At 38.7% G+C, this 21,549-nt stretch overlaps 1 protein-coding gene across 11 annotated transcripts in view; it reads left to right on the top strand.

The window, feature by feature from the left end:
• elna (elastin a) overlaps nt 1-21,549 on the top strand; it is a 74,318-nt gene that overhangs the window by 32,164 nt on the left and 20,605 nt on the right. For 6 of the 11 annotated variants that reach the window (XM_041804488.1, XM_041804513.1, XM_041804496.1 and 3 more), the window contains 18 exons: nt 8,211-8,321; nt 9,662-9,739; nt 10,892-10,921; nt 12,106-12,180; nt 12,334-12,408; nt 13,161-13,208; nt 13,284-13,346; nt 13,684-13,716; nt 13,808-13,882; nt 14,777-14,818; nt 14,911-14,997; nt 15,110-15,160; nt 15,259-15,405; nt 15,585-15,623; nt 15,839-16,105; nt 16,279-16,395; nt 16,533-16,667; nt 21,344-21,529. In XM_041804488.1, coding sequence (XP_041660422.1) covers nt 8,211-8,321; nt 9,662-9,739; nt 10,892-10,921; nt 12,106-12,180; nt 12,334-12,408; nt 13,161-13,208; nt 13,284-13,346; nt 13,684-13,716; nt 13,808-13,882; nt 14,777-14,818; nt 14,911-14,997; nt 15,110-15,160; nt 15,259-15,405; nt 15,585-15,623; nt 15,839-16,105; nt 16,279-16,395; nt 16,533-16,667; nt 21,344-21,529 — 1,659 coding nt within the window. The remainder of the gene's footprint in view (nt 1-8,210; nt 8,322-9,661; nt 9,740-10,891; nt 10,922-12,105; nt 12,181-12,333; nt 12,409-13,160; nt 13,209-13,283; nt 13,347-13,683; nt 13,717-13,807; nt 13,883-14,776; nt 14,819-14,910; nt 14,998-15,109; nt 15,161-15,258; nt 15,406-15,584; nt 15,624-15,838; nt 16,106-16,278; nt 16,396-16,532; nt 16,668-21,343; nt 21,530-21,549) is intronic. The other 5 variants (XM_041804526.1, XM_041804519.1, XM_041804465.1 and 2 more) reach the window with 4 other exon arrangements.

The raw sequence follows: 21,549 nt of genomic DNA, 5'->3' as shown, positions 1-21,549 counted from the left end.
AAACAAAATCCCTCCATACTGCTGATGATATTAAGTCTTTGGTTAACCAGGAAAACCTCACTTAGATTAAAATTCTGCTTTACGAAAAAGCTCTGGTCAAACTTTCCCACTTTCCCTGCATAGTCCCCAGTAATACTGAGCTCTCGCAGAGAGAAAGATTTGCTTTCATGTCATCGGGCATACTAGGGATGCACGATATCATCGGCAGTATATCGGTACTGTTAGTAAATTTTATGCCGATCTGTACGGCCGATAATGTGATATCATAATTAAGCACACGCGATGACGCCATACGTGCGCCAACAACAGCAAACAACATGTCGGCTGTGTGGGAGAAGTTTGAGGTGTGGGAACAAAACAGCAAAGTAACTGTTTGCATCCCATGTAAAGTACATGTGATGTGTGGAAGGCGTGGCAACATGCCTTTAACACCACCAGTTTAATTTTGCATCTACAAAAACGTCACCCTGATGACTACAAGGACTGTCTTAAGATAAAGAATGGCAAAACTTCGTGCCTGGATAAACTCGTCAGCAGCCTCTACTTCAGTCATTCCACAAAGCTAGAAAATAAAGCAGCAATTGCCCAAAGGTAAGGAGCTGAACAGGAAAATCATTGAATTTATAGCTCTTGATAATCAGCCTTTCAGTGTGGTAGAATAAACAGGACTTCTGTGGGCTAATGATGCATTTAAAGCCCCTGTTATACCCAGCAGGTGCTTATAGCCTTACCTGAACTGCAAAACTTTGTTTCCAGTCACGTAGAGAAGCTCCTTGTTAAAGCTAAACATATTAGCTTCACCATGGATATATGGACATCAAGTGTCCGTCCTGTTAGCATGTTGAGCCTCATTGCCTCAGTGGGAAGATGAGAATTTCATTCTTAAAAAGCCTGTCCTGCATCATAAGTGCTCACTCAGCAGCTGCAGTTGCAGCAGCTTTTGATAACTTGCTTCGGATATGGAAAATACCCATTGCGCAAAGACAGGTTCAAACAACGTCTAATTTTGGTCTTCTGAAGGTGCAGACTGTTACTCCAGATGACGTCCATTAATGACATCCATGGACGTCTTTTCTGCGTCATTTTTGAACGTCTAATTTTGGTCCCCTGAAGGTGAAGACTGTTACTCCAGACGCCGTCTTTTTTCCCGACATCTAGTGAACGTCCATTAATGACACCCACAGTACCTCCATAAGGAGGACTAATTGTTGTTCAAATGTGGTGTTTGTGGACGTCTTTTCTACATCAAATTTAAACTCACTGTGAAGTTGGAGGAGTAGTGAACCCAAAATGCAGACCAAAATGACAAAGTTTAACAGATTATTGTTTTTTATTGGTTAACAATTTCAGTGAAGGGAAGAGGTTCCACGTGTAGGAGGTGGTGAGGTCTCCAGAGTCAGAGTGCTGTGGCTGGGTTGTGGTGAGGCCCAGAGAGAGGCACTGGAAAAAAGGAGAAGAGGCAGGATTAGTGGCGAGCTCAAACAAAGCACTGGAATTAATAATCAACAAGAAATCACAATAAATGAGAGAGAGCCTGAGAGCTGAGGTTACTACTGGTAAGTAGCTGGCAATACTGTGGAGCTGAGGTAAGTCTCTGCAGGCTTGATTGCAGAGCAGAGACAGGTGTGTCTGAACAGTGACAGGTGTGTCCTATCAGCCTCAGTGCACCTGGGCAAAGGAAGCAGCCTCAGAAGTACTATCACTACTACTACTAAACAGTAGTCAGCGTAACCCGCAGTTAAGTTTGTAAAAACAATAGTACGGAATACAGTAAATAAAATTACCTTATCTTTGGTCTGTACCACGAATAAGAATAAAAATATAAAACAATAAACATTAAAGTGTGAGCACTGAGGTGAAAATCCAACTGAACACAGAAAAAGAAAAGGGCTGACCAGATTCCCCTAATGAAAATCAAAAAAATCAGTCCTGAGTGACTATTAAAACTAGTTTGGTTCTTGTTAAAGAGCTGACCACCTAAGTGTCTCAAATTAAAGAGCCGATGACAATTGAAGCACTTTTGAGGTTTTATTTTCCATCCAAACCATGGTTTCTGTGTCAACAAAAACAAATAGGTTAACGTAGGCTTTAAGTCAAACAATCAAGTTCCAATTTGTATAATTAACATAAAATAGTAAAGAAAATGCAGTAAAACAAAGAAACAGTCTTACATTCTCAAGGACGCATGGCTGGGAAGTGGATGGAGATCTGCCTGACTGTGCTGGGCTTCTAATGCTGGCTGCAGGCACACCTGTGTGCCTGACACACCTGTCAGCAATTATTACTCCTGTCAGAGCGGTACCATTATTGGCCACCAGATGCCGCCATTCTGACAGCATGAGAGAATTCACAACAGTGTCTGTGAACCTCCCTCCTCCACTTCTTTGTGGCACATGCTTTAAACGCTCTGAAGCATGTGTCCTTATGAAGTCCTCAGTTGCCGTGTTATTAAATTGCATGACTCCATCCCCTCTTTTCGCTGAATCAAGCTTAGATGTTTGGCTGCAATTCCCTCCAAGGGAATTCAGTACAGCATCTTGTATTGCTTGATAGATTTTGTATTCTTGAGGGGTGTTTTGTCCTACTTCCCCTTCATGTTGAAGCAGGCCATTGGAGAACTTGTGAAGAGCCAGTGAATAACTTCATGGACTCTGTCCTTATGGTCCAACATGAGCTAGTTGCTGCAGCTGTTGGGAACAACATGAAAAAAAACAAAAAAAAAAAAACAAAGAAAAAGAAAAAACATTTTACTGACACAGCTTAAGGATCACAGTGCAGGAAGTAAGACTTAAACATGTATTTCTTCATTTCAGTGTCAAAATTTTAGATGTTAGATCTCAGAATGCTTTACAGGACATGTCAAAGTCTGTCATTAGTAGACAAAATGACCTACAAAACATTCTACAATTGTGGCCCCCATTAGAGCTGGCTGAAATAGCCTATATGATCAATATTGCATAAAAATTGGGAAAATGCATTTACTATCGGATCTATGTCCATGAATTAAATTTCATAAATCCTCGCAAAGACATCCTGTGATATTGATGAAGTAACTTTCGGATCAAAAGATGTTTTATATGACTGTTATTTGTTGTTGTGTACGACAATGCCGGTTCACAGCTAAGCACATACACTTACGTCTAGCGGGGCGTCTCGCTCTCACTGGCCAGGGAAAGGCGCATGATCCGCGGGGGCGGGTATGACGAAGACACGGTATGAAGTTGGACTCGCTGACAGCAATTTTTACACAAACACCTTTCTCCTCAGAGCTTCTAAAGACTATGCCATCACATCCCTGCTCTTCGTCATCTATGTTGTTTTCTAGGTTAAAGTGCAGGACATTTATTTTGATCGGTTTCCTGACTGCGTGCACGCGCCCATTTGTGTGGAGATGCTGCAACTATGTTACACCAAAGCATGAAAAGCTGCTGATAAAAACACTTAACTGTGTCTCCCAGTGTGGTGTTAGTTACACTACAGTATAAAATGTGCTGTCTAAGTAAAATAATGTTAACATGTCTCCCAGTTGAGAATTTAACCACAATGGCGTTCATGACTTATTATCCGCCATTAACATTTGAGTTTACTGTAAATTTGCCTAGCTGGGCTGAGCTAGTACTTGTTAGCGTTCGCCATCTTTGTTAACCCCTACAAAATCGCAAAAGGTGGACACTGGTTTGCAACGACTGTTGATGACATTACAGAACATAAAAGGTAACCTGCAGTCAAATATACTTACCTTTAACTTAATCTTGTACTTCTTTAACAGCCCGACCAAGTCTGTGTGTCTGCTGTGTTTGCGGCACAAGCTTCCAGTTTAACAAAAGACATACGTCATTTTTCCTGCCGATAGTTTCACGCTTGCGCAGATTAGCTTCTGTCACTCCGCTTGTGAGCAGTTACCTTAAAAGCTGAGGTTGCCTGAGAAGATGTTTGTTTTATTTTCAGTAAATATATTTATATGTGTGTAAGAAGAAAAATGCTGGTGTGAGCAGTATATAGAATAGTGTCAATTTCATGCGCTTTTTAACTTATGTCAATATTCTCCACCTGACGTTCATGTCCACAAGACGTTGAAAAAAACAAGTACACAAGCGTTAAAATATCGAACTGCATATCAACGTCCAGGAGAGGTCACACTTTGACGTCCAGATCTACTACTTGATTTGGAGGTCAGAATGACATGCAGATTGGGTCCTGGACCAACCAACTTGATTTAGACCAGATCTGCACATCCTGTGGGCGTCCAATGTTTAGTGGGTAGAGATAAAGAACGTGTATGTTGTCCTACGTGACATGTGCAAAACAATGCAAAAGCAATGACAGACTTTTGTGTACCGTCTCCCATGCACACTCGAATATGCACAAAGGTGTCTCCAACTTGGAGATGTGGGTATCACTGTGTTGTTACAGAGCTGTTTACAGTGAAATGCTCATTAAACTTGGTTGCTTAGTTAGTTTGTGCTGTTTAAAGCAGAATCAGGAGAACTAATTCAGTTGAAGTTTTATTTCTGTTCATCTTGAGTCTCAAAAATGTAAAAGCATATTTAAGCTCTGAACTAAAGCTACATTTGTTTGCATTTAAGAATGTTTTTGTTGTTGTTGTTATTTAAACATTTTGTCAAGAGTATCTCAGGGAGCCATCCTGCAAACTGGCTGAGTAATAAGGAGAATCAATCTAAATGTATAAGCTATTTCTTTTTTGCACTGTGGAGCTCAGTGCCAGCAGGTTATTTTGCTGCTTTTTATTGTTAAAAATACATATAGCGTGTAATGCACATGTAACCCAAAGACATTACTGTAAGTTTTTCATTGCTGTATTTGAAAAAACAAACAAACAATATATTCTTTTTTTCTGACAAAAATCAAATGTTTTGTCAGTTTTTACAAAAATAGACTACAAATATTAATAAAAATTGTAGTCCAGGATGGAATTTCTGTTTCTTACAGTGGAAAAAATGTAATTAAATATCGGTATTGGCCAAAATGAGTTTTAAAATATCGGCATATCGGATATCAGCAAAAATCCAATATTGTGCATCCCTAGTGCATATATAATTAGCCATGTGCTTGCTGTCTGAGGATATAAACAACCCCAGCACCGCAGGACAGTAGATGTAGTGAGATTGGGCAACTTTTAGTCTATGTTAACCCATTCTCACAATATATCTTCTAGATTACACAAAATATAATATGCAAGAATTCAGTATTAACTTATCTGGTTATTTGCATGTTTTCTGCCAGACATTTTGACTGGTTATATTTTTATCTGCCAGACTTCCGCCCTTTTTACTGGCCAATGACCGGCAAATTCTGGCTAACGGAAACTCAGGCTTAGCAGCCCCATGTAGTCAGAATGGTATGATCTTGGTTACATAACAACATTCGACCATGAGGTTCATAGTTGAATCATAGTTGAATCGAATCGTTGAATTGCAGACTATTCCGGGTCACCCCTACTCAACTTATTTCTACAAAATAAATCAATCACCCAAAAACAATTTCTTCTTTAGTTTTCACCGGGTTTATCCCAAGAGAAAGCAAAAACAAAATAAGCTATGACACCATGTGCATGTTTTCTATGCTGCTAGTCTCTAGTAAATATTTAGAATAACTGACTGTAGCTACTAGGGAGAGGGGCATGGTGTAGTAAGAGTTTTCAAGAAAAGAAAAAAATGCCCCATAATTTGTTTATTTTTGCACAAGATAACAAATTCTTTCTTTTGGTGTAACTGAAATAAAGTACTTCAAAATAAACATTATCTTCACAGTGAACTGAAAAAGACTGTTCTTTACATAAATAAGCAAGCAAAACTACCTTCCAAACTGCTGTTAGGCCAATGTTTTGTTGCAACAATATGGCTTAGTGCATCTGCACTCCTCTACTGCTCACTTTGTTAATTTTACTGGAGAAAACAGCAGAAATACTGAAAATCACTGCAACAAAGGAAATATTGACAAAATGGAAATGGCATCGTGAGACAAGATTAAAATGTCAATGATTTGAGCTTCTATAGCCAAGCAACAGAATATAGGATTTCCTTATATTAATCATCTATCATAATTATCATTGTCATTATTATTATTATTATTATTTCTATCATTATTATTATTATTTCTATCATTATTATTTGTATTATCTCTCCAAATAAGCACATACTAATGGTGACATGATCTTAGTTTCTTTCACATCTGGAGAAGGTCTGTCTGTCTAGTATCAAATATCTAGTAAAATGAATAGTTGTGAGATGAGGAGCCTACAGTCAAAATGATGCAGTAGCTGTTTCAGACAGGACTCTACAGCTTAAAACATTGTGTTTCCATGTTGTGGTCAGTTTAGAGATTTTGGTCTTTTTGCATCCATGTCTTCTTTCACTCATAAAGAAAGAAAACTTCTAAAAATGCACATAGATGGTGTTTATTTTGTCTTTCCTCTGTCTGTTTGCATCTGTAGATTTACCCTGAATTCTCCAAACAAGCTCCTCTACATATTTAAACATTTAAAACATTTAAAACTGTCTGTAATTTACTGGGGAAGTTTACTGGTGATCTGTTTTAGTTCCTTTTTTTGTCCTCTTCACCTCCAATGCCTGGCAAATGTGTGCAAATGAGCGCAAATTTAAAAAGCGCATAATTAGCATAACAATACGGTGATTTTGATGATGGATTCACCTGTAGTCTCTCCCCTTTAGTACAGTATGTTAGCCTGTATGACCATGATGAAGTGCCTTAGCCACACCGAAATTATTACATCTGCTAGTGGCTCTTATGTGTACGTTAGCAACACACGTTAACTATGTTTGGTCTTGTCATTTGTGAACTTGAGACCGTCCTTAATCACCACTCACCTACATGAGTAGAAACACCAGAAACAAAAGCCAAACTGTGCTGAGGGCTGGGGTCTGCTGCTGCCTGTCTCTGTGCTCACACCTGCGCTGCAGGAGAAGGGAGGGGGTTGCTTACAGAACGTACCAGGAGCGCAAGCAGGAATGTATATGTTTATAAAGAGAGATAGAAAATAGTTTTTTTAGATTAAAAAAAAAAAAGAAAAGAAAAAAAAAACATTTTGACAAACGGGCACTTTGGGCATCAAGGGGCAAAGGGGCAGGTGCTACAGCACCCTCCCCCTGTCCTCCCCTTTGCACGTGCCAGCCCATCAGCAACCAGGAATCCAGACTGAATTTGCTGCCCAAATACTGGTTTAGGTCTTTAGTATGAGGAAGACCTGACTGCTCCCTTCAGTGCTAAGACTGCAGTAAAACCAGAATGTAAAACCTATTTGAAGTTTTCCCTATATTCTTACTCAACAGCAGGGGGTAATCTCCGTCTCATCCCAGTGTAAAGTCTCCAATTCTTAGAAAACAAAGAGAAATAGCAATTTTCTTTAGGTAAAGTTCTTGCAAGTCCTGGAAAATGTCTTGTGAACACCAAATGATGGGTTAGCTCATTTTAGCCAATGAAAAAGAAAAGTTTTCTTTTTCTGTAACCGCCCCTCTCTTTTCCCCATGTTAAAATCTCACCACAGTAATCAGCACTCTTTTTTCCTTGAGGTTGTAAGAATGTCTCTTTGCTTTTCAACAGTGTACAACAATGCACCACAGCTTCTGTAATGAACCGAGGAGGGAGATTAAATAGAATCACTCAACACTCATTAAGCGGCTGCTCATAGCCTTCATTTACAAGTAAAGACTTAAAGGACTTTTGTGATCTTCTGAAGTTGTTGAGGAGTCAAGGGAAATTTGGACCCAAACGCGTCACTCGGTGCTGGCTGAGACAGCACATGCACACTGGCCCTTTGTAGCGAGTCAAGTTGGAGTTGATGTTTGTCATTTGTCATGGGTAGACGTGTATTTTCCTTGTGTTTTTTTCTCTGTTCAACTCCCAACTTCCTGGTTTTTGCAAAAATCTAATTACTCCTAAAATCTTAGCTTTACGTTTTGCTGGCAGTGGATAGAGTTTCTCATCCATAGTTGTTTATTTGAAATATGTGCTGCATCAAGTAGTTTGGCTCCTGGTGCTACCCTTTTTACTGTGAACTGCAACACAGGCATTGTATCTTTTAAAACCATCCAGCATTTGCATCCATACCAATCTGTAACATCTTCATTGATGCACTGATTTGCAGGGACTACATGACAATACTGTATTTTGCCATATCGTATTTTCTGTGCATAGCCCTACTGCCTCTCTGTGATTTTTTTCTCCATCAGGTTATGGTAATTTAGGAGTTGGTGGTCTTGGGGGTGGTGGTCTTGGAGGTGGAGGTTTTGGAGGCGGTGGTCTTGGAGGTGGAGGACTTGGTGCTGGAGGACATGGAGGAGGTGAGTACTCGTAGTAACCCTGTAGAAACTCGAGTTAATGTTTTGTACTTGGACACAAAACATATAACATTGAGTTGACATAAGTTTAAAGTGGGTTGTTTAAATCCTTTTTATTGTGTCTTAATTTACCGTCCACCTGGTTTTAATTGTATTTAAGTGCTTTGCTGCTGATTTTATGAATATGACAGAGTCTTTCAACTTTATTCAACATGTGTCTGGTCCCACACACAGTAAGGGTCATACCTTGGACCTTGTTCTTAACCTTGGTTTAAATGCTGATAATGTTTGCTTGGAAGAGCTGCATGTTTCTGATCATACTTGTGTTTTATTCAATCTGTCCCATTTTTCAGATTCACTACCCACTAAACATCTTGGTCAGTTTCGAGCTTGAAATCCTCTCTCAGCAGAAAAGTTCTCTGCAGCTTTTAATTTTAACTGTAGTGAGGTTTTCCTCTCACACAGATGTTAACAATCTTGTAAATAACTTTAATATTCATTGCTCCTCAATTTTGGACAAAGTGGCCCCTTTGAAAACCAGTCTTGCCCCCTCTGTAAATTCTACCCCCTGGTTAAATGAAAATATTCGCTGTTTTTGGCAAATGTCAGAGGGTGGAACGGCTCTGGAAGTCCACTAAGCTAAATATTCACCGTCAGTACTACAAAGAGCTTATATTTGAATATAACAACATGGTTCAAGATGCAAGGGCATCATACTTTGCAAACCTGATAGCAAATAGTAAGTGAAACCCTAAGGTTTTATTTGACACCATCAATAATATTGTCAGTCCTGCTCCCCCTGATGTTCCTGTCTTTTCCAAGAAAGACTGCAATGACTTTCTGTCCTTCTTTGTAGATAAGATAAAAATGTCTACTTCATTTACTCCATTCCCTGTAGATATCTCAGGTCTTCTGATCAGGGTTTCCTAGTGGTCCCTCGGGTTCGTTTAAAAACTAAAGGTGATTGTGCTTTTCAAGCTGTGGCACCAACCCTTTGGAACTCTCTTCCATTTCAGTTAAGTTCAGCTGCTTCGGCAGATGCTCTCAAAAAGGAGCTGAAGACACGTCTTTTTAGATTGGCTTTTGAATATCTGAATCACTGACCTGATCATTTGCATTTTTTCCATGTGTCATATTTTAATGCCTTGTTGATTTGTTGATTTCTATTGTTGCTGTTGTAAAGCACTTTGTGACCTTGTTCTGTGAAAGGTGCTATATATATAAAGTTTACTTACTTAATGTATCTTGAATTTACAAATAATAAATTCCAAACTGTTCATAGAAGGATGAAATGTTTTAAAACAATAGAAAAAGCCTCTCACTCTTCCCTTTGTTTTATTTAGGTGGTTATGGAGGATATGGGGGAGGAGGCACAGGGGGATTTTTTCCAGGGGGCTTGGGACAGAAAGCTGCCAAAAGAGGTAAAAATATTTGGATAGAAAACATTTGTTTTTGCTGCTGAGTTGATGCATGAGGAAAATGCTGCCACGAACTGAAGGATTAGGGGTAGGGCTGGGCAGTTAATCACAAATTAGATTAAATCGAAATATGGCCCACTGCAATTTTTAAATTGCAGAGGGTGCAATATATTTTTAACCTGAAAATACTTGTTTTGAAACTTTTTTTGCAGCAGAGATTTTATGCATTACATATCATGCAATCATTTATGTGGATTTTTTGTTTTCAAATAGTCTGCAAAAAATCCTTCTTTCTTAATTTTTGTATGTTTTTCTTAATGAATGTGGGAATAACATAAAAATTATCACTCCTTTCAATACAAGAATTCATATCCGATTTGCAATACGAGTCAAAATCATCACAATAAGTTATTTTTTCAAAACTGTTCAGCCCTTCTTTGATCTAATATTGTGCTGGCTTTAATATAGGATGACTTAATGCTTGGGTTTGTCGGAAAATATACAAGATAAGGAACTTCAGAAATAATCACATATCAAATCGCAATCGCAATACTGGGGAAAAAAAAAATCGTAATTAGATTATTTTCCCAAATCGTTCAGCCCTAATTAGGGGAACTTGGTCTTTTTTTTTTTTTTTTACCATACATGCCTTTTACATGGGACAACTTAGGAAGCCTTATTCTCTCATCTGAGATGAAGAGTGACTTTTATGACTTGTCCTTTATACTGTTATAGACTCTATACTTTTTTCATAGCAGTCCCTCATGTGTACCTCTGATGAACTAGATTTGTTTTAAATTTGGGCTAATTTGACAATTTGAGCTTTAAAGAATAGAGAGAAGTTTGTTGAGCTAATCACATCACTGAATATTAGTTGAATATTTCTGCTTCAGTTATCATTCAACTGAATTGTGATGCAGCTGTCACTGCTGTTTCACAATAGAAACAATGATAGTCCTCTGAACATTTTCAGCTGTTTTTTGCTTGATGCAAACGGTGTTTCAAGCTTAATTTTCACAGTTGGCAGTAAAACATAAAGCATACACTGACATTCAGCAGAGGTTCCTTGAGAGTTATTCCCTTTATCTCCCTTTCTATCTTCCATAAATTGTACATGATTAAATAGTAATGGAATACTGGTTGTCCTGGTCACAGGTGCAGGAGGTCCTCTGCTACCACATGGAGGTATGTTGATTCATGGCATAATGTCAGGCTACTGTAAAAATAGAAAGTGCTGACATTAATCTTTTTAGGACTTTGATAAATTTGCGTGCTTGCATGTTTCAGAAAGCCAAAATGAATGTTTTACATATGGTCACTCTGAATGAAGAACACTTTTGGCAAAAATCGTGCACAGGTTTTATTATTGTACCTGCAAACCAGAGACAGTTTTTACTACAGCTGAGTCTAGCATGACCTGAAAGTTCATTCTGTGTGTGCACATGATTTACTGACAATAAGGCTGGCTAATTAAGCATGGGCTCAGGACTTTACCATGGCAATAAACTTCATTATTAGTTGGCAGTGACAAAACTGCTGCCTGTAGAAGTTTGTTTACTTTTTTGACACTTAGAAAAATGGTTACTTCCTTTGAAGGAGCATAGATAACACAAAACTTTCTTGCCAAACTTTTCCTCACCAGATCTCCCAGGCCACATACTTACAAGCAGTGCGCAATGTCTGTCCGGTAAAAAGTGTGGGGAATTTAAGATTAAAGTATGTAGAGTTTAAACAAATAAACCAATGTGTTTTATACTGCTGCCAAGCTCTTTTACAAGTGAACCTGACAGCTCATTTCCTGCACGAGGGGATAGCCAAAGAAATGAGGCATTGGATGAGGCAACACAAATGCTGTGCATGCTGACTGCCTCTGCTGATTAGATTAAAAGTCAGCCATATTCCTGTTTTATCATGGAGTGATGATGGATTGTGGGGAAGGATTATTCACTCTCAGTACCAATGGGCATTCTAAAGCTCTCAATTCTTGCAGAGGTCAAGTCTGGCACAGTCATGCATGTGTTTATTACTTCTTTTCAGAATCACAGGGCCCTCCAGTGGCCATGGCATGAACAACCATAAGTTAATTGTGTCACAAGGTTTTCAGTGCTGTTATGTCAATAAATGCAGAAGTATTTAATTTCTAACTGAAGGTGAATTTGATAGAGTTGTACATCAAACATGAAATTGTGTATTTTGTGGTATATTTTTGTGGTTTGCCCCTTTTGGGTTTTGTGAAGCACTTTGTAACTGTGTGCTTTAAAAAGTGCTATATAAATAAAGTTATTATTATTATTATATACTATCATGTCTGTGCACTCATCAGTGTCATTTTTTTTTTTTTTTTTTCAAATTTGTGCACTAACAACCAGGGACTGGAGGAACTGTGCTTGGCACTGGTGGAGTTCCTGGAGGTACGGGAACTGGAGCTGTAGTACCTGCTGGAGGCAAGATACACACACACAAGAGTGTTTTGAATGCTCCTTAGGGGGCAGGAATCACAGGCATGGTTATTTGGACTCAGTTCTGACAGAGAGAATTGTGTATATTTTCACAGTGTGTAATTGTCTAATGAATAGAGTAACGTAATTTTTTTTCAGCTCCTGTTATTCCTCAGACGGGCCTTCCAGGAGGTGCTGCTGGTGGAACTGGAAAGAAAGCTGCCAAAGTGCCAGGTTTTGTAGACTCAACAATAAACTCATAAGCCTGAACGCAGACTGGCTGCAGTGCACGGGCCAGCAGACCTGCATCAAATTTAGTTTCCATTACATGTGGCATGGCTTAGTGTGACAGGCAATCTTTGGAAAAACTTTGCTAATTATGGTAAAAATCATGGTGTTCAACAAACTTTAAGCCTGTGGTTTGCATGTTGGACATCTTTGTGAGATTATAAACCTTACATTTATATCAACATTTACTTAGATCTGTTTTCTCAGATTTAGAAGAGTATCTTACTTACAGCCATGGAAACAAAAAAATGCCTTACCTAGTCTATATCTATTAATCTAGCTGATGCTTGTTGGTCAGGCAAGCCAGAAAAACGGAGCCTAAGAGGAATATAAAATTCAGACGAACATTAGAGTTGTGTTATGTTTTGTTATTTTAACTACAGCTATGATCTATTAAAATGTCTGCTTAAGGACCTTGTATTCCATTTCCACATATAAGTGAGTTAGAGCTCAAAAAATAATTTGTGTTCATTAAATCCAAACACTAGTTGTTTTTAATACTCCATTTTACTAAAATAAATAAATAAATAACCTTTTATACTTGCAGGTAGCCTAAGTTGTAACCTGCAAGCAGCCTCAGCGTGGCTCCACTGCACCCTGTCTTGCTCTTATTGTGGTCACGTTTAGTTTTAGACATTTTGTTATTCTCCTGTTCATATACAAGCATATCCAATGTTATCTTTCTCTATCTGTGGCAGGTGTGGGTGTGCCCGGACTTTACCAAGGTGGATTGGTTCCTGGCCAAGGTTTGTTAAAAAATAAATCTTGATTTATTTTATGATAGTGGACTTCTTGTGGACCTGTTTTCTTGGCCCCCTCAGGGTTTGGTGGACGTGGAGTTCTGCCTGGAGTTGCTACAGGGAACGGCCTGAATCCCAAATCAAGTAAGGTTTAGTTTTACTCACAAGTGTAGGTGTTTAAAATCTTTTTTATTGTCATTGGCTTTATGTAGAATTTAAATCTTTGTATGTTAGTAAATGAAATAATGAAAAAAATTCCATGGAACATGTGAGAGAAAAAAATAAATCAGGAAACCATATTTCTATTGTTCATTCTTCCAAAGAAAGTTGTAAAATTGAACTTGATCTGAACAGATGGGAATTTATGGTTCTCGGTCTTATCGGCCAAAACCATTGTTCAATTTGTCAAAACTATTTAGTTTTTTATGGTAGAAAAACTGTCTGTGATCTGATTGGATTATATAACATTTTTCTTCTCCAGTTGGAGGAGGAGGACAAGGAGGTCCAGGACCTGGTAACTACCTTTATAGTTTTACTAACAAATGCATCTGTATTTTCTCATGCATTTGGTGTAAGCTGATTAAGCTCAATTTTCTTCCTTGCAGGAGGCCGAGGGTATGGTGGACCAATGCAGCCAGGAGTGTTTCATGGATACCCACTGAAATCACCCAAAGTGCAAGGTTTGATATGAATCCCTACTATCACTGTGTATGAAGAAGTCCAGTTCTTTTTTCATACAATAATGATGTCAACTGATGGATTTGGCTGATGGCACAGTACTTCAAATGTGTCATTAGTTGTTTTTTATCTGACAGAGATGTCAGTCCTCTACATAATAACTTTATTTATTTTTGAGTTTGTCTCAGTTTTCAACTTCTTTGCATTCCCAAAAGCAGAATAAGCCTTCATAGCCTTTTTATCAGAGGTGGCTAAAGCAATGTTGCTAAGCTCTCCTGAATCAGCAATTAACCTGCTTGCTTGTCAGTATTTATCAGTGTGTCTTCAGAACCACACAGAATGATTTTTTTTTGTTTGTTTGTTTTGTTTTTCTTTAAAGAAAATTCACAACTGTCTTTAGCAAAGCTGTTGTGAAGACCCTGTAAAGTGAAAATAGAACTGTATTTACATTTGTTGTATGACAGGTCACAGTGTTATGAACCCCCACGTCAAATTTCAGTCAAATAAGACATCTCTAAGTTTACAAAATTAAGATTAAAAATCATGAAAAACGAGGCAGTAAAATCTGCTCCAGGATGGTGTGGGCGTGTCTGTTGAATGAGCTTAAGCCACGCCGACTCAGGAGTATAGAAATATGATCCTCTCAAATTACTTTTCAAAAGGGGCAAAAAGGTTTGGATTTTTTTCCCCCTTAATAAATAAAATCATCATTTAGACAGTGCATTTTGTATTAACTTGGCTTATCTTTGTGAGGTATTAAAATTTGTTTGATGATCCGAAACATGTAAGTGTGATAAATATGCAACAAAAAATCAGGAATCAGGAAGGGGGCAAATACTTTTTCACAACACTGTACAAGCAGAATTGTGGATCTTTTCAATGATTTTCTTTCTCAGGTGCTTATGGAGCAAAACCTGGAGGAGGAAAACTTTCTTATGGTACAGATATTGAGCTCTTCAAACATGCTGAGTTGCTGTTTTCTCAGTATAAACCTTAGGGGTTAATGCTGACTTGTGTTATAATGTTTCAGGTTATGGTGGCTTTGGTGCAGCTGGTGCTGGACTTCCAGGAGGGCAAGGTGGCCCTGGGTCAAAGCCTGGTTATCCATTTGGAACTGGTATTTATTTATTTTAAATAATGAATGGATTAATATGAAATGGAGTTCACAATCAGAAAAGGCAGAGCAAGTGTAGAGAAAAAAATGTCTTGTACACTTTTTCTTTCTATAGGAGTCGGGCCTGGAGGCATCTCACCGGCTCAAGCTAAAGCTGCCAAATATGGTAAGAAAAGGATTTCTATTTTAGATAATAACAGGACAGGCTGTGTGAAATTTGTGCAGAATATATTTTCATCTTTAAGCCTATGCTCTCTGTTCCAGGTGGTGCTGCAAGTGCTCTTGGCCTTGGAGGTGTTGGAGGCACTGGCGGTGTTGGCGGTGTTGGTGGTGTTGGTGGTGTTGGCGGTGTTGGTGTTGTTGGCGGTGTTGGTGGCACTGGTGGACTGTATCCAGGGCAGGTGCTAGGAGGTATGACATTACAAAAGACAATAAAACAAGTAAAATGAATCTAAGAGGTTGGCATTCCCTCAAACTTACTTGCAGACCTACAAAGACTATTTTTCTTTCTAGGACCTTCCCTCTGGTTTGCCTAAGTACTAATGACCGTAAATATATAGAACTCATTTTTTTGAATTGTTTTACAACAGGAGCAGGGCTTGGAATTGGATCCAAGGCAGCTAAATATGGTGAGAACATGCAGGTTTTTGTGTGTCATCAAAAGCCTTTTTAACATCATACCATCGTACTTATTTTTTTTGTTTTTTTACTTAATCTGTTTCATCTTATGTAATCAGTTAAGTTTTAGGATGAAAAATAAGACTTGGGTACTTGAAATTAAATGAGCTGACCAAAACATCAACATTTTAATTAACTGTTTGTTCTGCTGGTGCTCCTGGGGTAGGAGGGGTGCCTGGAGGAGTGCCAGGTGGTGTTCCAGGTGTTGTACCAGGCGTTGTTCCAGGCGTTGTTCCAGGCGTTGTTCCAGGCGTTGTTCCAGGCGTTGTTCCAGGCGTTGTACCAGGCATTGTTCCAGGCGGTGTTCCAGGCGTTGTTCCAGGCGTTGTACCAGGCGGTGTTCCAGGCGTTGTACCAGGCGCTGTTCCAGGTGGTGTACCAGGTGGAGCACCGGTGGTTGGATATTCACCAGCAGCAAAAGCTGCCAAATATGGTATAATGTATAAATCCCTTTAGAAAAATTGTTCTTTTTAGACTAAACTTTGTTTTACTATGTTTTCCAAAATGTGTGGTTATGTCTCTACTATTCAAATTACATACTACAATGAAGAACACACAAAGTAGAGCAATGTTTGTCTTTTTGGCCCTTAATTATATTGTCTGAAGGACTTGGAGGTGCAGGTGGACAACTGGGTGCAGGAGGACTTGGAGGTGCAGGAGGACAGTTAGGAACTGGAGGATTGGTTGGAGGTTATTCTCCTGCTGCAAAAGCTGCTAAATATGGTATGGCATTTTTTTTTTTGTTTCAGCCAAAAGTCAAAATTGATTATTGTCAGAAGTATTTTTATTTTTCAGTTTGTTTTGGTTCATTTAGCGGACACAAGGAGATAAAATTTATTTGCTAAAACTTCGTTTCACAGGAGTCAGAGGGCTGGGAGGCCCAGGGGGACTTGGTGGAGCAGGAGGACTTGGAGCAGGAGGACTTGGAGGAGTAGGGGGGCTTGGAGGAGCAGGAGGACTAGGTGGAGCAGCTTCTGCCAAAGCTGCTAAATATGGTGATCAAACATTACTATTAACATAGTCTCAGAGTTAGTTTTTTGGTTTGCACTGGTGAAAGTATTTTTCATCAGCATTTTCAAAAACAAATATTTAGTGAAGAATACCAAAAATCAGGAAACAAGACTACAAAGGGAGCCTGAAAATGGCTGACATAAATCAGTCAAATCATTATACTTGTCTGTCTATATAATCCACCCATTTATTTATTTTTGCTCATTTGAGTTTTAGTCAGCTGCAAATATGGCTTGAGCCCCAAAAAATTTCTAACAAAAGGTTTCTCAGAGGGTTACAGTGGTATCAGATGCACTTAAAAGATGCACTTGAAAAGTTTACCAAAGTTTGACTCCAAAAAAGGCCCCATTTTCAAAATGGCAGCCGTCAGGTCCTTAAAATGACCATTACTCCTTTGTATTTCTCCTTGACCAGGAATACTGGTGCCTGATACATGTTTTGGCTATGTAATATTCTAATTAGCATATTTACATGATAGATAAATGATTACATGTAGAGTTATACATTAAAGCAATTAGTTACAAGCATATTTATGCAAAAAATAAGTACAATTTCCCTTAAGTAATTGCATATTTCACCTTTCTCATATCGTTTTTCCGAGTGTTGGTGGTTTCTGTGGTTCATAACCGTTCTTTTGATTCCAATAAAGAATAAATTCATTAGAACTGTGTTGTACTGTAAAATTAGTCAAAACAGGGCTGCCACGTGAAGGCTCAGTACCGCCAACCCCTTTTATTTTTTTGTGTTTTATTTTTTAATAGTATATACTTTTTATAATTTTTATAATGCGTTTTTTTTGTTTGGTTGTTTTTTTGCCTTTTGTTATTTACATATATGTATATATATTTTATTTATACGTATCTTTTTCTATTTTCTTCAGTTGTTTCCTCTTATTCTGGTTTATTTTTTATACTATTTTGCACTGTGACCCTCACTAGATTTACCATTAGTCGTCACACTCTTCCTCCCATAGAGGTTGATTATAGTGATTCTCACAATTCCCAACTTGACATGGTCCACAAGCAGGCATGCATGGTAGTCCATATGCCCTGCAATTGCACTGTTGTGTTCAGCAGGCAGTTGTGCAGTTACAGTGGATCATCTGCAGGAGGCTTTCTGGGGCAGCGGTCTTACTGGTCATAACTGGCAGGGACCGGTTGTCCACCAGCTTCCATCCCCAATCCACTGTGTTCATGTCACCTTCCTTTCCAATCCACATCATGATCTGGAAGTAAACTCTTTGGCAGTGGTATTTGGTTGAGGTTGGAGGCAGACATTCTGGGGTAACAAATGGTTTGGCAGGAACGATTTTCATGCTAAAAAGGTTGTAGCGCAAAGAGGCAAGTGATCGGTACTCTTTCTGCCAAACAACACTGCCATTGCCTTGGTCCCATGGTCCTCTATGCCATTCCTTGCTTCATGTAGGAGCAGAAATACATTTGCACAGGACTGGATGGTTGATTTACCATTCACAAGTTTCTGAAATGCTGTCTGTTTGCCAACACTAAAAATGCGTGAAGTTGTATCACATCCTGTGAAGGCGTGAATAAACAGCAACTGGGAACACAAACCACTACCCAGGACTTTTTTCATCTCACTGATGTTGTACACTTTAGTAGCTTTGGTAGTAGCTTTAGCTTTAGCTTTAGTAGCTTTTTTAATTTTGTTTGAGCAAAATGGTATGCACTGTACTGCCAACAACATTTTAATGAGGCAAGCAATTTCAAATGTCAGTATTCTCTTCCAACATCTTCAGAATTGCTGAAAATTGTGAATATAGTTTTGTTGGGTTTAGTATAATGCCACCTTTATACTCAAAAACATCTATAGAGGATACATTACATATGCATCACCTTATTCAAATTGATATGAGTGACCATTTTAGAGGGTTCGAACACAGGCCTCTGTTCGGGCTAATTCAGAGTTGTTTAGGATCAAAAGTTATACAACTCCAATTTGAGTTACTTTTGGGTGCAATAACTTTTACATTGAATGTCAAGTCTGTGTTTTAGCAAAAAAAAAAAAAAAAAAAAACAGGTATGTGTCCAAAAACATGTACTGAGTAGGTGTTACATGGCATGGCTAAATCGTTTACATCTCTGGTTCATCCCCAAACAAAGATTAAACCTTACAATAATCTCACAAAATCATGTACTCCATAAGTATGTAATCATGTCAGTGCAATTTAGACAAGTCCAATGGATTCATAGACCTGGAAAACATGGGGTTAGACACCAAGATTGGCTAGGTCAAAAAATAAAGAAGTTATGATATTTTGAGGGCTCCCACATCAAGCGATTTTAAGGGCTTTCTGCCCATCTTGGACACCATCTTGAAAATTACACCTTTCCAGTTGTCAAACTTTGGTAAACTTTTAGTATGTTATTAAGGACACCTAATACTACAAAAAACAGCTGAGAAACCTTTTGTTAGAATTTTTTTAGGGTAAGGTGTGTTTTATTTTCATATATGCAGCCGCCTAACGTCTTTCCCAGTTCTGACCACCAACTTCCGAGATAAATTGAGCACTGGGTCTAGCCACCCTTCAAAGGAAAACAATTTCAGCTGCTGATGTTTGGGATCTCATCTTTTTGGTCACTGCCCAAAGCCCATAACCACAAACCACGTAATTCTGTAGTTTGCTCCCATGAATGACCCTCACAGGGACAAGCTTGTCAACTAAACACTTGTAGACTAAAGGAGTAAACTCACATGCTCTATGGCCAAGGTGAGCATGGTTCATCTCCTTCAGTCTGATGGCTTTCCTCACTGTTGATACGCACCTGTGGGTTTTGAGGCCACAACAGGTGCTGGCCCTAATGATCCTTTGGCCTTAACCTCTAGCATCCACCTCCACAAATGAGGCAATGGACCAGTTAGACTCCATGTCATCAGCCTGTTTACTTAATACGCAAGGGAAAGGGTAAAGCTCATTTTAGGTGCATTAAAAGTTAATCAGGCACAAATTGGAATAATTTTAAGATCTGCTTGAGAAAAAAAGATTCTAAAAGAATTGGGGTCACCAGGTTTTTATTCTTAAATACAAGTTTAGTCAACACCACCAACTTCACATGGAAATACAGCGGGTAAAATAAATATTGAACACGTCACCATTTTTCTCAGTAAATATATTTCAAAATGTGCTACTGACATGGAATTTTCAACAGATGTTGGTAACAACCCATGAATCCACACAAGCAAATAAATCAAACCATAGATGTCCATAAATTAACTTATGTGTGCTAATGCAGAATGACACAGGGAAAAAGTATTGAGCTGAAATGTATTTCATACTTTAATACTACTTTAATATTTAATACATGGTAATGACAGCTTCAAGACACCTCCTGTATGGAGAAACTAGTTGCATGCATTGCTCAGGTGTGAGTTGACCCATTCTTCCACACAAACAGGTTTCAAATCTTGAAGGTTTCATGAGCTTCTTCTATGAACTCCAATCTTTAGTTCTTTTTATAGATGTTCAGTTGATTTTCAGTCTGAAACCAGCTGAGAGTTATCTTGGATATGTGTTTGGAATCATTGCCTTGCTGAAATGTTCACCCTTGTTTCATCTTCATTATTCTGGTAGATGGCAACAGAGTTTTATCAAGAATGTCTGTATATTTTCCCATTCATCCTTCCTTCAGTTATATGAAGTTTGCCAGTACCGTATGCTGAAAAACAGCCTCACACTATGATGTTCCCTCCCCCAAACTTTACTGTTGTTATGGTGTTTTTGCGGTGACATTCAGTACCATTTGTCCTCCAATCATGGCGTTTGTTATGGCATCCAAAGAGTTCAATTTTGGTCTCATCTGACCAGACTATATTCTCCCAGCATTTCACAGACTTGTCCAAACGTTGTGCAGCAAACTTTAGATAAGCTTCAACATGCTTTCTCTTCAGCAATGGAGTCTTGCATGGTGAGTGTGCATACAGGCCATGGAGGATGAGTTACTCATTGTTTTCGTTGAAACGCTTGTACCTGCTAATTCCAGGTCTTTCTGAAGCTGTCCACAAATGATCCTTGGCTCTTGGAAAACTCTTCTGATTGTTCTTTTCACTCCTCTGTCAGAAATCTTATGAGTAGCACCTGGTCATGGCTGGTTTATAGTGAGGTGATGCTCTTTCCACTTCTGGATTATGGTCCCAACAGTGCTCACTGGAGCATTCTAAAGTTTAGAAATCCTTCTGTGACCGATGCCATCAGTATGTTTTGCAACAGTAAGCTTGTAAAGGTCTTAAGAGAACTCTTTGCTTATACCCATCATGAGATGTTTCTTGTGTGACACTTTGGTTATGAAACAACTTTTTACAGGCCACGAGTTGGGACTGAACCAGCTAACATTGATTTGCACTGACAAAGAGAAGGATTGCTTTCTAACAACTGATTGATTTCAGCAGTTTTTTGGCTTTCCATGCTGTTTTGCACCATCCTTTCTTCAAGAGTTCAATACTTTTTGCCTGTGTCATTCCACATTATTACACATAACTTAATTTATGGACATCTGTGGTTGGGTTTCTTTGTTTGTGTGGATTGCATGGGTTGATACCAACATCTGTTGAAAATTTCATGTCAGTAGCACCTTTCGAAATATATTTACTGGAAAAAATGGTTATGTGTTCAATACTTATTTTACCCACTGTATTCCCTCTTTAGGAGTAGGTGGACTAGGAGGTACAGGAGGACTTGGAGGAACCGGATTAGGAGGAACAGGAGGACTTGGAGGAACCGGACTAGGAGGCACAGGAGGACTTGGAGGAACCGGTTTTGGCGGTACAGGACTTGGAACAGGAGGACTGGGAGGTGGAGGATTTTCTGCTGCTGCTAAAGCTGCTAAATATGGTAAAGGAATTATAACTGAG

The sequence above is a fragment of the Cheilinus undulatus genome, linkage group 2 (assembly GCF_018320785.1).
Source record: "Cheilinus undulatus linkage group 2, ASM1832078v1, whole genome shotgun sequence".
NCBI classification, from domain to species: domain Eukaryota; kingdom Metazoa; phylum Chordata; class Actinopteri; order Labriformes; family Labridae; genus Cheilinus; species Cheilinus undulatus.
This window is presented reverse-complemented; position numbering and strand designations above follow the sequence as displayed.